The 16,576-nt window shown below is 55.5% G+C and overlaps 1 protein-coding gene across 7 annotated transcripts in view; it reads left to right on the top strand.

Annotated features, from left to right (window-relative positions):
- The window catches only part of ITPR3 (inositol 1,4,5-trisphosphate receptor type 3), a 75,260-nt gene that overhangs the window by 31,451 nt on the left and 27,233 nt on the right, over positions 1-16,576 (top strand). For 5 of the 7 annotated variants that reach the window (XM_008960621.5, XM_055113479.2, XM_063604833.1 and 2 more), the window contains 16 exons: positions 2,932-3,053; positions 5,079-5,165; positions 5,817-5,975; positions 6,168-6,266; positions 6,613-6,696; positions 9,667-9,813; positions 10,050-10,145; positions 10,637-10,735; positions 10,875-11,017; positions 12,007-12,106; positions 12,191-12,351; positions 12,973-13,114; positions 14,281-14,442; positions 14,943-15,115; positions 15,666-15,785; positions 16,125-16,307. In XM_008960621.5, coding sequence (XP_008958869.3) covers positions 2,932-3,053; positions 5,079-5,165; positions 5,817-5,975; positions 6,168-6,266; positions 6,613-6,696; positions 9,667-9,813; positions 10,050-10,145; positions 10,637-10,735; positions 10,875-11,017; positions 12,007-12,106; positions 12,191-12,351; positions 12,973-13,114; positions 14,281-14,442; positions 14,943-15,115; positions 15,666-15,785; positions 16,125-16,307 — 2,077 coding nt within the window. The remainder of the gene's footprint in view (positions 1-2,931; positions 3,054-5,078; positions 5,166-5,816; positions 5,976-6,167; positions 6,267-6,612; positions 6,697-9,666; positions 9,814-10,049; positions 10,146-10,636; positions 10,736-10,874; positions 11,018-12,006; positions 12,107-12,190; positions 12,352-12,972; positions 13,115-14,280; positions 14,443-14,942; positions 15,116-15,665; positions 15,786-16,124; positions 16,308-16,576) is intronic. The other 2 variants (XM_003808557.4, XM_063604832.1) reach the window with 1 other exon arrangement.

Consider the following 16,576-nt stretch of genomic DNA (forward strand, 5'->3'; position numbering starts at 1 on the left):
GGGAGGGAATGAGGTAGTTTAATGTCCTCAGTGTGACAAAAAAGAGAAAAGAAAGGAAAGTAACTTTAAAATATATATATATTTTAGTTTTTAGACAGGGTCTTGCTCTGTCACCCAGGCTGGAGTGCAGTGGCATGATCAGGGCTCACTGCAGCCTTGACTTCCTGGTTTCAAGTGATTCTTCTGCCTCAGTCCTCCAAGTAGCTGGGACTACAGGCATGTACCACCATGCCCAGCTAATTTTTTTGAATTTTAGTAGAGACAATGTCTCGCTATGTTGCCAAGGCTGGTCTTGAAATCTTGGCTCAAGCGAACCTCCAGCCTCAACCTCTTGAGCAGCTGGGATTACAGATGCACACCACCATGCCTGGCTAATTTTTTATTTTTTTAAATTATTTTTATTTTTTCCCACCACTTGCTGCCTGTTGATAATTTTTTATTAAAATTTTTTTTTTTTTTTTTTTGTAAAGACAGGATTTCGTCATGTTGCCCAGGCCAGTCTCGAACTCCTGGCCTCAAGTGATCCTCCTGCCTCGGCTTCCCATAGTGCTGGAATTACAGGCGTGAGCCACTGCGCCCAGCCCACTTACCTTTAAATCATGAATGTGGCAGCCACACATGCACCCATTTGGTGTGGCCATGAGTGATGTATTTTCTGAAATAGCAGAAAACTCCTGGGAAAATTCGAACAACACAAAGGACAGCTTTCCCTCAGTTTATATTGGAGTTGCATTCCTGGAAAATTCAGTGTTTGCTAAATCCATGCAAAAAAATTTGTGCCTCTGTGTATAGCTCTAGGCCCAGAACACTGCTCATAGATGTCCACCTATGCGTGTGGGCAGGACATTTGCCATCAGGCATCACCCAGGATAATCTCTGTGGTGCAGGCGTCCAGCAACCCTGTTCTGCTCACTAAGTGCCACTGTGACAATTGATGGTACAACCCAAATCACTCCCTGCCCACTGAATTTCCGGAACATTCCCTGGTGTGTCCCATTCCCCACCACTCTGTTGGGAATTGCCTGCCTCTAACAAGGCACTGAGATCCACAAAATGATGTGGGGAAACCCTGGGAGTGCCAACCCAGCCTGAAGAGGCAGGAGGACCCCAGCTGCCTCCTGAGGGCCGAGCCGAACCCATAAAGATGCACTCTCTGCGGGGCGTGGTGGCTCACGCCTGTAATCCCAGCACTTTTGTAGGCCGAAGTGGGTGGATCACTTGAGGTCAGGAGTTTGAGACCAGCTTGGGCAATATGGCAAAACCCCGTCTCTACTAAAAATACAAAAATTAGCCAGGCATGGTGGTGCATGCCTGTAATCCCAGCTACTTGGGAGGCTGGGACAGGAGAATTGCTTGAGCCTGGGAGGTGGAGGTTGCAGTGAGCCGAGATTGCATCACTGCACTCCAGCCTGAGCTACAGAGTGAGACCGTGTCTCAAAAAAAAAAAAAAAAAAAAAAAAAAAAAAGACACACTCTCTCCAACAAACTGAGTGCTCTTTCGGAAGTGATGTCCACTCATGCTGGCAATGCTGAGGGGCCTGGGTGGGGCAGCCCTTGGTGGCTCCATCTGCTTGTGGAATTGCCATTTTTCCCTTTTCTTTCTAGGAAGTTCTGTCTTCCTTGATCTTTGGTTCACTCTGTTTCTACTCCCGATGGTCCCATGGAGCTTTTGCCTCCTTATGAACTGGATGGAAAATCTAATTTTTCTTTGGTCCCTTGGGACTGGATGACCAGCTTTGACCAGAGAAAAGACACAGCTTTCTTAGAGGGAACAGGAAAGGACCTGAAGAAGGGGTTTTGTTTCTGGGACCCTCAAGTGGCTCTCTCCTCTCCAGTCTCCCCACACAGCCATCTCCTTTCTGTTCCACACTGCCAGAGCATTGTACAATCAGGGACTCACACAGCTGCAGCATGAGAGGGATCTCAGGGCCACTGAGTCCTGCTCCGTGCCCAGGCTGTGGATCCCTCCTGTGATGGGGAGCTCACTGCTTCCCAGCCCAGCCCAGGCTATTGTCAGACAGGCCCAGTCACCCACACCAGCCCCTCACCAGCACCCAGAATCCTCCCTCCCCTCCTACCAAGCTTTCGAACAGGCTTTTCCAACTCCTGCCTCCTTTGGATAAGCAGAAAAATTGGACACCCTTCCTGCAGCTTAGGCTTATGGGAATGACACTTGTTTTATCTACTTGCCAAAATAAAAATTGTACTAGAGAACATGTTTCTGGAATTTGGATTTGCCTTGTCTTAGGTCAGATTCCTAGAAGCAGAGCCTAAGATGGGTGAATTCTTGAGGAAGTTCTCAGGAGAACACAGTGAGGGAGCCTCTTCCTCTTTGTATAGGGCAGGAGAAGAAGCTGAGCAAGGGTGTGGTTTCAGGGGAAGATGCGCCTCAGCCTGACCCCTCGGGGAGCTCAGGATTGTGAGCTGCTCCTCGGACTGTCCCCTCCAGAGGCTGGGCTGTTCTATGCCTGTGTCAGTCACTGGATAGGGGCTGCCCCTGGGAAGAGGGGTATGTCATTTCCCAGGCATCTGTGTGCAAGATGGTTTCCATCAGCCAAGGCAATTAGCTAAAGAGGATGCAGATGTGAGCTGTTAGCTGCCAATACTCAAAAAAGCTGGGCACAGACATGGCATAAGGGTGAGGCCCCAGCAGCCTCTGGTAAATCTCCTAGGGGAAGAGGGCACGTGTCCACCCCACCAAGTGAGATGCACTGCTCTCAAACCTGCCTCTGAGCCTCCCCATTCTACTCAGCATATTCCAGGATGCTCCAAATTCTGTGAGGTTCTTCCAACCGCTTCCTCTCTACCTGCAGCGGGGAACGGGGGTGGGGAAGGGTTGGGAGAGAAGAGCTGCAGGCTGGGGTTTTCTCCAGGGAGGGCCCTGAGCCCCAGATGAACCATTCCCCTCACCCCCAACCTGCCCCACCACAGACTGCCTCTTCAAGGTGTGCCCCATGAACCGCTACTCAGCTCAGAAGCAGTACTGGAAGGCCAAGCAGACTAAGCAGGACAAGGAGAAGATCGCTGACGTGGTGTTGCTGCAGAAGCTGCAGGTATGTGTGTGTGTGCAGGCGTGCATCTGTGCACATGTACCAGGAACCTGGGTACACAAGCAGCGGTGCTGCTTATCGGAGCCAGTAGGGGCTCTGTGGCTGAGCTGAGTGGTTTCTAAAACTCGTATGGGCGTGACGGTTCACACCTGTAATTCCAGCACTTTGGGAGGCCAAGGCAGGAGGATTGCTTGAGGCCAGGAGTTTGAGAGCAGCTTGGGCAACATAGCAAGACCCTATCTCTACAAAAAATTAATAAAAAATAAAAAAAAAATAAATTCCAATATGCAAGAGATTGGTGTGAATTGCTGTGAAGGAGGGGATGTGGGGGGAGTAGGATCCCTTCCCAGTGACCCACCAGTCTGTATAACTCTGTTGTGTCAATGAGAAGAAAGTGCCCCTTCCTCCAGGCTGGCACAGCCCTGTGCCAGGGTGCATGGCTCAGAGAGTGGAATGTCGACACCATAGAGCAGTGAACAACCTGTACAGCTGTCCATGGAGTTCCCAGTGGCTCCTGGAGACAGTGGCTCTGGGGAACCCAATTTGGGAGCCCTGGATCTAGTCTTAACCTCTCCCCTTGTTTTATAGAGTTGGAGCCTGGGGCCCTTAGATGGGACTGGTCTGTCCATGGTCTGTCCATCCTGTAAGTCTGCAGTAGAGCCTAGATGGCCCCCAGGTCTCTGACTCACCCTGGCTTCCTCAGACATGTGGATCGTGCCATGATGCTGGAATGTGGTGGTCGCTCATGAGCCGCTTGTGGGCAGTGGCTCAGTTCACATCCTGGGCAGATCTCGGGGTCCCAACCCCGTTCCCCAAACCACAAAGAGAGTGGGAGGCTTTGGCTGTGATCAAGAACTTTGTAGCCTGGGCCCTGGGCCCTGTTGCCCCACCCCTTGTCATACAAACCTTGCTTCTCTCTGTCCCCTTCCTCTAAGCCCCATGCCTAGAGGAGGTGGGTCTAGAATGGGGACATTGGGCTGCGCCTTATAGCTGTGGACTGGGCTGGAGAGAGGGAGCTGCAGGTGGCCTGCCTGAGCTCTAGTATTAATACCTCAGCTCTCTTCCTGGGATGGGGGCTGCAACAGGCTTCCTTCCTGCTGCCAGCAGGTAGAGGCTGAGCTGGGGATCTGGCCTCGGGGGAGGGCATTCACCTATGCAGAACCACATAATCAGAACCGCAAGCGGTCACACAGCCACATGCTGTTGCTTTGTGGAAAGTCACATGGTCCATGGCAAGGCTCTCCTGCTGCCACCTTCGCCTCGGTCTCAGTAAAGGACTGAGGAGGAGGAAAGGACAGAGACCACTGCTCTCAGAGAGTGCCAGTCTGATGGAGGGGACAGGGCTCCTGCCCTCCAGGAACCCCTAATCTGGTAAGGAGGCAGGGCACCTATCCTTAGGCAGCTTCCAGTCTAACAGAGGACAGAAGAGCCTAAAAAGCTGTCTCTAATGGGATGCAAACCAAATCCTCAAGGCCACCAGCAGTGGATCCATCAGACTGGGATGCGACCACTCAGGGAGGGCTGCCTGGAGGCAGGGGGCTGAATGCACACAGTTTTGGGAGGGAAGGTTGCAGAGGAGTGGGGGTGGTGGTGGGAGCCAGGAAATGGCACCAAGCAGCCCCTGCCAGCGTTTGGACTGGGACAGGGGTCCCGTGTCTGGGGCATTGGGAGTCTGGTGAGGTGGGGGTGGGTGGTGAGACACACACAGCTTTAGGTTCCTGGGGGGGTAAGGGGATTGCGGGGGATGCTCAAGGTCCTGCTGGCATGCCCTCTCCAGGGGAGGTGGCTGGGGAGGGTTAGGGATTTGGCTCCCTGGGCTGTGTGTGCTGTGAGACCTCAGGCTGCCTTCTGCACTCAGAGTGCAGCACCCTGGGTGCAGCACCAAGAGCTGGGGCAGGGGTCCAAGGGGTCCTGGAGTCCAGGGTGACTGTGTGTGTGTGTGTTTGTGTGCATGTGTGGGGCTGGGGTATGTCTCCCTCTAGGAGCAGCTTCTGAGCCCACCCTTCACTTCTGTGTGTGTCTGTGCAGCATGCGGCGCAGATGGAGCAGAAGCAAAACGACACGGAGAACAAGAAGGTGCATGGGGATGTCGTGAAGTATGGCAGTGTGATCCAGGTGAGGCTGGCCTGCCTCTCTCCCGCCTGCCCCTCTCCCTGCCTAAGAGGCTGGGCTGGTGCTGGGTGAGGGCTGCCAGCAGGCATTGCCCTCTGTGCATGTGTGTCCCCGGGTGAATGAGTGGCCCTGGGGCCACCTGTGTGGCTGTGCGTCTGACTGTGTGTGTGTCTGTTGCTGTGTGGCCTGAGTAGCTGTGCCATGGGTGTGTTTATAGCATGGTGGCCATCACCATGGAGTCTGGAGCCACGTTGTCTGGATTCAAATCTTGGCTCTGCCACTCCTAATGGTGTAACTTGGGCAAGTTACCTAACGTCCCCTGGCGCCTTGGTTTCCCCATCTGTGAAATCAGGCAGTAATAGTACTTCCCTCTTGGATCGTTGTAGGTTACTTGAGCTAATCTATGTAAAGTATTTAGAACAGCTTCTTCCTTGTGATCACCAGGGTGTCCATGGGGGTGTGCCTGTTGTGTGCACGTTTGTGTGTGATTGTGGTTGTGAATGTGGGTGTCAGCCTGTATGTTTGTGACAGGTGTCCGACACTATGTGTGCAGCCAGAATGTGACCAAGGGTCTAGGGGATCCCCCCATATCCCCTCCCTCATGGGTCAACTCCTGTGGCGCGGTGACCTTCCCGCACCCCACCTGACCCCCAGCTCCTGCACATGAAGAGCAACAAGTACCTGACAGTGAACAAGCGGCTTCCGGCCTTGCTGGAGAAGAACGCCATGCGGGTGACTCTGGATGCCACAGGCAACGAGGGTTCCTGGCTCTTCATCCAGCCCTTCTGGAAGCTGCGGAGCAACGGGGACAACGTGAGGGCAGGGCCGGGGTTGGAGGGGCCTGGTGGAACTCCCGAGGGGCTTCTGTAGGGTCTTCGGTGTGGGGACTGGATAAGGTCATGCCCATTTCTTAGAAGGGCAGACTGAGACCAAAGGGAGGCCTGGAGGCATGGCGACAAGAGGGCCCTGCCCTTCCCACCTAACCTGTTCCGCCTGTCTGCTCAGGTGGTCGTGGGGGACAAGGTGATCCTGAATCCTGTCAATGCCGGGCAGCCTCTGCATGCCAGCAATTACGAGCTCAGCGACAACGCCGGCTGCAAGGAGGTGAGGGGGTGGGGGGTCAGCCATGCAGTGCAGGGATGTCCACACACCCCTGGTGGTGTAGACACCCCGCTCCCCGCCATGGTCTCTGCCTCCAGCCCCATCTGGCCTGCTGGACAAGCTGGGCCTCACGGCTTCTGCATCCATTTCCCAACGCTGCCCTCATTCTCCACCCCACAGGCTGGTGGCCCCAAGGTAGCTGGGCTGGGGTCTGGGGACCCTGGCTAGGAGAAGACACCCTGTCCTTGTGCTGTAATGGTGGCTGGGCTGCTTCTTCCCTTCAGCCCTGCTCTGGGCCCTCAGTGGCTGGGGTCCACCTGGCGTCACGGGTCTTGTCACCCTTCCGCAGGTCAACTCTGTGAACTGCAACACCAGCTGGAAGATCAACCTGTTTATGCAGTTTCGGGACCACCTGGAGGAGGTGTTGAAAGGGGTAAGGACTGGGAACCCCTGCCCTGCCCAGCTGACCACCTAGCCGTCCCCACCAGGGCCCTCTTCCTGCCTTCTCCACCTGCCAGGCCTCAGGCCCTTACCCTCTCCCCAGCTTTGCACCCCCCAGCCTCCCTCCACCTCCACAGGGCCCCACCCACATGGCCCTACCAGGGCTGCCGCTTCTCTCGTCTCTGGCCACAGCCATTCTCCATTCTCCCTGGGTCCTGCCTGGTCTTTGTTTTCTCTCTTGTTTAAGGGGGTGTCAGTGGACTGGGGGTCTCCATCCCCCCCCAACCCAGAGCCTTTGAGCACCTTCCTCTCCCCAACTCCTGCTGCCTGGATCCACGCCAGGCCCCCGCCCCTTGCCCTGTGCCCTCATTGGCAAGGGAGTGAGGCTGCCCTGTCTGCTGAGTTAGGGGTCACCGCCTGTCTCCTTCCTGGTCCCAGACATACTGGTGTGGGCTCTGGGAGAGAAGGGAGGCCTGGGAAATACTGCAGTGAAGACTTCAGGAGGATCCAGGACTGAGGGCAGAGGGAGCTGTCTGGGGCCACCGGAGAGACCATTCAAGAAACCCTGAACAGCAGATGTGGGCGAGAGAGGAGAGTTCAGATGTCTCTTGGGTGGGGCTGCAAGGGATGGAACCAGCAGACGGGGTGTAGACGGTCTTGAGGGAGGGCAGATTTGTAGAGTGTGAGGCTGTCCAGCTAGGGGAGCAGGCAGGAACATCGGCTGTGAAACCTGTTAGAGGGACAGGTGACAGGCCCGAGAGCAGCCACCTAAGGAGGCTTAGGTGCTCCTCCCTGCTCGGAAGCTGCAATGGCTCCCTTTGCCCTCCTCCCCGCGCTGAGCTGCTCTGTTAGACTCTCCTGCCCTGCTCAGGCTGCCTCAGTCCCCCACCCTCCTCATCCTTCTTACCTCCTGGGCTGCTTCCCGTCTACCCATGCCCTGCTCCAATGCCTTCTCCCTCCCTCCCTCCCTTAAATCTGCACATCATCCACACATTAATCAAGGTGCAGCCATGCACTACCCCTCCTGGAAGCCTTCCCTAATGTTCCAGCCCCGAATCTGTGCAGCACTTAGGAAATGAAGCATCTTGGCCGGGCGGGGTGGCTCATGCCTGTAATCCCAGCACTTTGGGAGGCCGAGGCCGGTGGATCACTTGAGGTCAGGAGCTCAAGACCAGCCTGGCCAACATGGAGAAAGCCCTTCTCTACTAAAAATACAAAAATTAGCCAGGCGTGGCAGTGGGCACCTGTAGTCCCAGCTACTCAGGAGGCTGAGGCAGGAGAATCGCTTGAGCCTGGGAGGTGGAGGTTGCAGTAAGCCAAGATTGCGCCACACTGCACTCCAGCCTGGGTGACAGAGCGAGACTCCTTCTCAGAAAAACAAACAAGCAAACAAACAAATAAATAAATAAAATGAAGCATCACTTGGGCCTCACTCTGTGGTCTACATAGAATTATTTCTGGGGAATCCGTCATGGCTCCGTGGTTCCAAGGCAGCTCAGAAGCAAGGCTTTCTGGTGCTAAGTCCACTCCTTTTTTGCCCCTGCCCAGCGCTGCTGGGGCACAGAAGTCACTAGGTTCTGCCATAGTAACTGACCCAATCTTTATATCGTCATTCATTCATGCATTCTTGCATTCACTGCTGCATTCACTCTGCAGGTATTCACTGAATGCTTTGTGTCTAGTGTGTGTTCAGTGGAGGGAAGACAGAAAGTGCCATTAGTGATGATAGCAAGAGTGGCAGCCATGCATTGTGTGCCTGCTGGGCGGCAGGCTCAGCGGGAGGAAGGTGATGGAATGATTAAGGTGTAGGCCCTGGAACTGGGCCAAAGATTCATGTCCCATTTGCCATTAGTTGCATGACCCTCGGCAGGATACTTACCTTCTCTATGCCTGAGTTTCTCCACCCATAAAATGGTGCTAATGATGTATTTACCCAGAGGGTTGATGTGAGGATCAGGTGAGAAAGCTTACAAGTGCTTGCACAGTGGCTGGCACATGGTAAGTGTGCAATGTGACTTCATCACGCATATTATAATCCTCACAATTTCTGCAAGGAGGTCATAGTATTCCCATTTTACAGAAGAGGCAACTGAGGCTCAGACATGTTAAGGAACTTATCCGAGGTCACACAGCTTTTAAGAGCAGAGACAGAGGCCGGGCACAGTGGCTTACGCCTGTAATCCTAGCACTTTGGGAAGCTGAGGTGGGTGAATTGCCTGAGCTCAGGAGTTTGAGGCCAGTCTGGGCAACATGGTGAAACCCCGTCTCTACTAAAAATAAAAAAATTAGCCGGGCGTGGTGGCAGGCACCTGTGGTCCCAGCTACACAGGAGGCAGAGGCATGAGAATCACTTGAACCCAGGAGGCGAAGGTTGCAGCGAGCCGAGATCGTGCCATGCACTCCATCCTGGGCGACAGAGTGACTGTCTCTGAAAAAAAAAAAAAAAAAAAAAGACAGGATCCGAACGTGGTATCTGTGTCCAAAGCTATGGAGATGCCCTCCATGCTGCCCCCATCCAACAGGGGAGCAAAAGAAGTGGGCATGAGCTACCAATATTTAGGCAGAAAGGACCCTGAGAGAGGGGCAGCCATGGCCCCAGGGACACTGAGGTGGTAAGGTCCCCCTCCTTCATGGAGGGGGTGACTGGAGATGGGCCGTTAGAGGTTAGGCAGGGTGTCTAGAGGTACAGATAGGGAGAGAGGTGGTCCAGGGTGGGTTTGAACATGGGAAGGCCTGGGAGAGCTCTGGATTTGGGGTCTGGGATGCGGGCTGAGGGCAGAGTGCCTGGGCTTTGGCTGTTCTCTAGGGGGCTCAGCTTGCATCCCCCTCTCTGTGTGCTGGCTCTGGAAGAGGGGCCCTGCCAGCAGCCAACCCTGTCTGAGGCAGGTGGGGCTGGGCCCTGGGTGGGTCCTTGAGCCTGGAGGGGCCGCAGCCATCCTGAGCCACACCCCGCTGCCTGCAGGGAGACGTGGTGCGGCTGTTCCATGCGGAGCAGGAGAAGTTCCTGACGTGTGACGAGTACAAGGGCAAGCTGCAGGTGTTCCTGCGAACCACACTGCGCCAGTCTGCCACCTCGGCCACCAGCTCCAATGCTCTCTGGGAGGTGGAGGTCAGAAGAGCCCTGCTTCTGGCACCCTGGACTCAGCCTTGGATGCCACCCCTCCCTCTTCCCCACCATCCTGGAGGGTGGGATATTGACCCCTACCTCCCTCTGAGTCCCTCCAGAGTCAAAAGGCCAGGGAGGGTCCAGAACCCACCCACCCAGAGATCTCCAGGCCTCCCTGGGGTCTGACTCCCCATGCCTGTCCAGTCTCTCCTTCCTGCCTCACACCTGTGTGCCCCTAGGTGGTCCACCACGACCCCTGCCGTGGAGGAGCTGGGCACTGGAATGGCCTGTACCGCTTCAAGCACCTGGCTACAGGCAACTACCTGGCTGCTGAGGTGAGCGGGAGGTAGAGGGCATCCTGGGGCTCGTGTGCATGTACACGTGGGTGTGCGGGAGCATGTGTGCACATACTTGCATATGTGGCACATGTGCCTATGGACCCTGACTTCTCTGCACTCATGCATTTATCCAATATTATCAAATAAAGGCATGACTGTAAAGAAGCCTAATAAATATCACTGTGCTCCTACTATGTGCCAGGCACTATTCTAGGCACAGGGGATACAGAGTGAGCAAAATTTCCCATCTGTCTATAATGCGCACACTTGTGTGTGTTGGAGCATTGGTGTGTATGTGTGTATGTTCATTTGTGGTTCTATGGAGAGGGGCCATGAAGGGCTCCCCTGGAATGATATGGGCACCCCTGGGAGGGTGCAGCCTGCCTGCCCAAACCCAGGGCCCTATGTAGGTGGCCGTGTTTTGCAGTGGGTCGTGTGGGTATAGTTTGGTGTCCACTAGCTCCCCCACATCTTGTATCTCTGTCCAGGAGAACCCCAGTTACAAAGGTGATACCTCAGATCCCAAGGCAGCAGGAATGGTGAGGAGCAAAGCAGGTCTCCAGCAAGACCGTGGGCCTGCCCTGGGGGTAGGCGGGGGCAGGGGAGGCCGTGAAAATCTGGGAGGTGGGCTGGAGGGAGACAGATGGGATCCCAGGGGGGATCCCAGGTGCTTCATGGGCTTGAGAGGAGGGAGGGCCTTCTACCTGATTTGGGGTCCTCATCCAGGGGGCACAGGGCCGCGCAGGCCGCAGGAATGCTGGGGAGAAGATCAAGTACCGCCTGGTGGCTGTGCCTCATGGCAATGACATCGCCTCTCTCTTTGAGCTGGACCCCACCACCTTGCAGAAAACCGACTCTTTCGTGCCCCGGTGGGTATGCGCCATGTGCCTGGGGGTTGGCTGGTGGTGCTCAGGGTGGGCCCTCCTGTCTCTGGGACTCTCTGGATCCCCCACTCCTCCACCCTCCTGAGGTCCTTTAGCCTCTGGGGTCTCTGTAGGTCCCATCCCTCTGGGGATGTAGCTCTGAGTCTGTTGGCGGCTGACCACCATTGCATGCCTGCCTGGTGCCTGGCGCCTGCCCCAGTTGGTCTGGGTGCTCAAGTACAGGCTGCATGGCAGTTTGTCTAGGACACCAGCAGCACAGGGAACCCAAACACTGGATGGGGAGGCCAGACTCTCTGGCCTTTGAGGTCCCGCCAACTCCGAGATTCTAGGACGGAACATCAAGAAACTTCTCAAGTGTCAGTCCAGGCTTTGGCGTGTCCTTAGCTGTATGACCTCAGGCCGTTACTCCCTCTGCCTCCGTCATTTTAGTGGGAACGTCAAGTTTCCCAGTCAACAGGGCTAATGGGAGAGTTAGTTGAGTCACTACATAGGCCCACAGTCCCTTCCCTGAAACTCTTGGGGGTAGATGGATTTGGTATTCAGATTGTTTTTCATTTTAGAAAGGTAAACTTGCATTTTGTAATCATAGACATTGAGTATTTTTGTGTAATGCATGTGTTTCTATGAAATGTGTGCATCTTGACATTCAATGGGATAAATAGTTAAATAGCCTCATTTGTCCAAATGAATTTTGGTCCCAAGTGTACAAACAAGCTTTGGTTTTGGAAGCGCGGACAAGGCTGCCCGTGTCAGTGCAATGGTCAGGACGGGGCCTGGGCGCAGGGCTAGCTCTGGCTGTTCTTATCTGGCTTCAGCCTCCTCATCTGGAGGGGCACCAGTGGCTCCTGTCCCACAGCTGTTGAGGGTGTGCAGTAGGGTGGCAGCTGTGGCAGTGTTGGGGAGGTAGGCCGGCAGGCAGCATGACGTGCTCTGTGGTGCACTCCCCGAGTCCTTTCCCTCCCACCCACCTGCAGGAACTCGTACGTCCGGCTGCGGCACCTCTGCACCAACACGTGGATTCAGAGCACCAATGTGCCCATTGACATCGAGGAGGAGCGGCCCATCCGGCTCATGGTGCCTGTCCCTAGGGGTGGGGGTGGGGCTGGGGCCAGGGCCAGAGCTTGTTCCCAGGTGCCCTGCTGACCTCTGTCTCTGCAGCTGGGCACCTGCCCCACCAAGGAGGACAAGGAGGCCTTTGCCATCGTGTCAGTGCCCGTGTCTGAGATCCGAGACCTGGACTTTGCCAATGACGCCAGCTTCATGCTGGCCAGTGCCGTGGAGAAACTCAACGAGGGCTTCATCAGCCAGAATGACCGCAGGTGGGCTGCAGTGGCACAGGGGTTTTCTGAGTGATCTTGCCCTCCCAGGGCCTGCATTTCATGAAGAAAGGAGTCATGAAGCAGAAGCTGGGCAAACTGGGGAGAGAGTAGGGGACTGGCCCCTGTGGGGCCCTGGCTGAGCCTGGGACCCTGGAGTTGGGTGCCTCACGGCTTAGGTACTCCCAGAACTAACCCTATGATGGAGCTGGTTACTGTGTTGAGCCTGGTCTCAAGGCCAGTTATGATGGGTCTGAGGCTCAGAGAGGTTACGAGACTTGCTCGGGGTCACAGTTAGTAAGTGGCAGAGTCAGGATGCAAATGCAGCCCCCTTCACACCAGACTCCCCGCCTTGTGCCCTGTACTTCCTTTCCAGGTTGGGATATTCTGAGATTCTGTGTCTTGGGGCCACTTTGGAATCCAGGGTGGGTGGGGCTGGGCGTGTTTGGAGAGCATTTCAGGGGAAAGCCGGGAAGAGGAATTGTAGGCTGAGGATGGGTTTTGTGCTTTGGGGGCCGCTGAGTGAACTCACAAAAGCCATGTTTTGGGAGGGACTGGCTCCTCAAGAGGGACACCTGCTGGGTGGGCATCTCACACTCGTCATCCCCGGGTCCCCTCACCCAGGTTTGTCATCCAGCTGCTGGAAGACCTGGTGTTCTTTGTCAGCGATGTCCCCAACAATGGGCAGAATGTCCTGGACATCATGGTCACTAAGCCCAACCGGGAACGGCAGAAGCTCATGAGGGAGCAGAACATCCTCAAACAGGTGCGTGTGCACCCATGAGGGGACGCGGAGGGGCCGGGTGCCCGGGAGAGGGATGCCTTCAACTGCAGGCTCATCCCCCGCTTTAACAAAAATCAGTATATATGGGGCACGACCACGTGCCAGGGACTTCCCTAAGTACCCCACGTGTGTTGACGAATTTGATCCTCACTGCCTGGAGGAGGCGCCGTGATTCTTACCCCGTTTTACTAGTGAGGAAGCTGAAACACAGGCCAGAGTCGCTGTCCCAGGGCTCACAGCTAGGAAGCGGCAGCCAGGATTTGAGCTTGTGATGTCGGGTCCAGAGCTGTGCTTCAAAAAATTTTTAAAAAATTTTTTTATTATGAGAATCATCAAATATTGAGAAAGTATTGGAAGAATAGTACAGGGAACAAGGTGCCTCACTGTTTTGCTGCCTTGGCTTTATGTAGCTCGGTTCACACATCCGTCTTTCCATCCACACATTGCAAAATAGGCAGCATTTTACACCCAAAAGTTTCAGCAGGCATCCCTAACAATAGGGACATTGCCTTACATAACCATAGTACATGATCACACCTAAGAAAATTACAATACCAAGTCCATATCACATTTCTCTAATGTTTCCAGAATGTCTTTGTAAAGCTTGTTTTTTTTTTTTTTTTTTTAGAAATGAGGATCCAATTAAAGTTTTTTCATTCCATTCTGTTGCTCTGTCACTTTGGTCTCTGTTTCAGAACAATTTTTCACCTCTCCACCCAGCCCCAGCCTTTAAAACATTTTTGTAATTATGTAACATTTTACTTTGACAAGGCAGGCCTGTGTCTCATCTCTTAAGCTCTGGCCACAGCGGTCTGGCCTGCCTTTTCTCTTAGCCTTAGACCCTGAGCTGCCGAGACCCTCTGCTCTTCCCCCAGGCCCCAGATCTGAGCTGGGATTAGAATCCGCATCAGGGAGGGATAGGCTGGGGTCAGCTTCGGGATTCCAACAAGGAGTAGGGAGAGCTGGGGCTGGAACTGGGGCTGAGGATGGCTGGGCTGGGGTTGTGGTCCAGCTTAGAATCAGCTCGAAGCTGATGTCCGGGCTGGCTTTAGGGCAGAGTCAGTTGGGGCTCAGGGATGACTCCTGGGATGACTTAGGGGTACAGACAGGTGTTGGGGAATCAGTCCTCACCCTCTGTATTCCCCCAGATCTTTGGCATTCTGAAGGCCCCGTTCCGTGAGAAGGGGGGTGAAGGTCCCCTGGTGCGGCTGGAGGAGCTGTCAGACCAGAAGAACGCCCCCTACCAGCACATGTTCCGCCTGTGCTACCGCGTGCTGCGGCATTCCCAGGAGGACTACCGCAAGAACCAGGTGCGCCGCTGCCCCGCTGGCCCACTCGCTGGCTGCACGTTCCTTCCTCAGCAAGCGATTTCCTCAGGCGCATGTGCTGTGCCAGGCACTGTTTTGGGGCCTAGGGTCCGGTAGGGCACCAGACAGCAGGGCCGGGTTCATGGGAATGGGACCTGGCCCGGTGCTCACAAGGGCCTTGCACTGGGTTAGATGCTCTGCTGCTGAGCAAGGGTCCTGCTCTTTCATTCTGCACTGGGCCCTACAAGTTATGTAGCCAATCCTTCCACACAAACAAGGTCCCTGCCCTCGTGGAGGTTTCGCTCTGGTGGGAAACAGCCCACAAGCTAAATAACTATGTAATGTAAGCCACTCTTCTGCCCAGCGATGCTTCCTTTCCTGGACCTCCGCCTTTCTAGGGTATTGGGTCCTTACCTCGGGGTTTGGGGGCAGCGTTCCAGAGCAGAGCTGGGCCCTTGGCCCACCTGTGACTCTCTGTGACCCCCAGCCTGTCTGCCCCCCAGGAGCACATTGCCAAGCAGTTTGGGATGATGCAGTCCCAGATTGGCTACGACATCCTGGCCGAGGACACCATCACTGCCCTGCTGCACAACAACCGCAAGCTCCTGGAAAAGCACATCACCAAGACCGAGGTGGAGACCTTCGTCAGCCTTGTGCGCAAGAACCGGGAGCCCAGGTGGGCCCGAACCCCCTCCCCGGCCGGCGCCTGCTCCTCCCTCCTCCCTTGCCTGGGTAGAAACTCTGCTGGTTGTGTGAACTATTCCTGCACCTGTTGGTAACTGCCACCCCGAATAGCACTGGGTGGCTCAGCACTGGGAGGCCCTAGCCTCCCTAGCCCTTCTCTGGGATCCCCTAAAATTTGGCCCACTCTGGCAACAATGGGAATGACTCCTTGTACCACTAGAGGCCCCCAAGACCTTCTCCAGTGACAAAGTCAGAACCTGTATTGAACCAGTTGTTAAATATTTTGAATATCACCTCGGCCCTTGCGCCTCCTCACCCTGTCCGCCTGAACCCCCATCTAGCCTTCCCGGACCCCAGGGTGATGCCCTGGGGCTTTCCCTCCTTGGGGAGCTGGGAGTCCATCCCACCCATCTCTAAGCCTTGGGAGGGAGCTAGTTCCAGGGTGGCGGTGCTGCCAGCTGGGGAAGGGGAAGGGTGGGCTCCGTCCTTAGAGGGACCAGCCTCTGAGACCCTCTTCCCACCGCTGGCTGTCACCACCCCAGGTTCCTGGACTACCTCTCTGACCTGTGTGTGTCCAACCACATCGCCATCCCCGTCACCCAAGAGCTCATCTGCAAGTGTGTGCTGGACCCCAAGAACAGTGACATTCTCATCCGGACCGAGTGAGCCCTGTGCCCCCTGCCCGCACTTGGGCTCCACGCTGCTGACCCCCAGCTGTCTTAGAGCTTAGGCCCTGTCTGAGTTCAGGCTGGAACTGGCACCCTTGCTCTCTGCAGCTGTGAACTCTGTGCCTGTTATGTGCCCCGCTGTGTGCCTGGCACTGTGGGGGAGTGGGGAAGGGGCACAGAAAAGAATGAGCCACGGACCCTGCCCTTGAGATGCATATGGTGTCTCTGGGTCCCCATGGTGGCTGGCACTGTGTGGCCGGGTGTGCTCAGGGAGGGGTCCGGGCGTAGTGCCCTGGACCTGGCTCCCTGTGACAGGTTGCTGGTGGTCTGCAGGCTTCGGCCCGTGAAGGAGATGGCCCAATCCCACGAGTACCTGAGCATCGAGTACTCAGAAGAGGAAGTGTGGCTCACGTGGACTGACAAGAATAACGAGCATCATGAGAAGAGTGTGAGGCAGCTGGCCCAGGAGGCGCGGGCCGGCAACGCCCACGACGAGAATGTGCTCAGCTACTACAGGTGCCCCGCCCCAGCTCCTCCCCTCCCTCTTCCTGTGCCTTTGGGCCTTCTCAGTAGGCTGTCAGTCAATCCCTGCTGAGGATGAGCTCTGACAGCCTCAGGTGGGGCTCCTGCCTCCTCAGAAGCGGAGTCCCTGCTGTCACTCCCCTGCCACGCAGCCTCATTCCAGGAAGGTTGAGTGAAGAGGACTGTGTGCCCCGAATAGCACTGGGTGGCTCGGCACAGGAACCAGGCTTCAAAGAAACCCAGACTGTTTTCAAACATGTATA

The sequence above is a fragment of the Pan paniscus genome, chromosome 5, assembly GCF_029289425.2.
Source record: "Pan paniscus chromosome 5, NHGRI_mPanPan1-v2.0_pri, whole genome shotgun sequence".
Classification (NCBI taxonomy): Eukaryota; Metazoa; Chordata; class Mammalia; order Primates; family Hominidae; genus Pan; species Pan paniscus.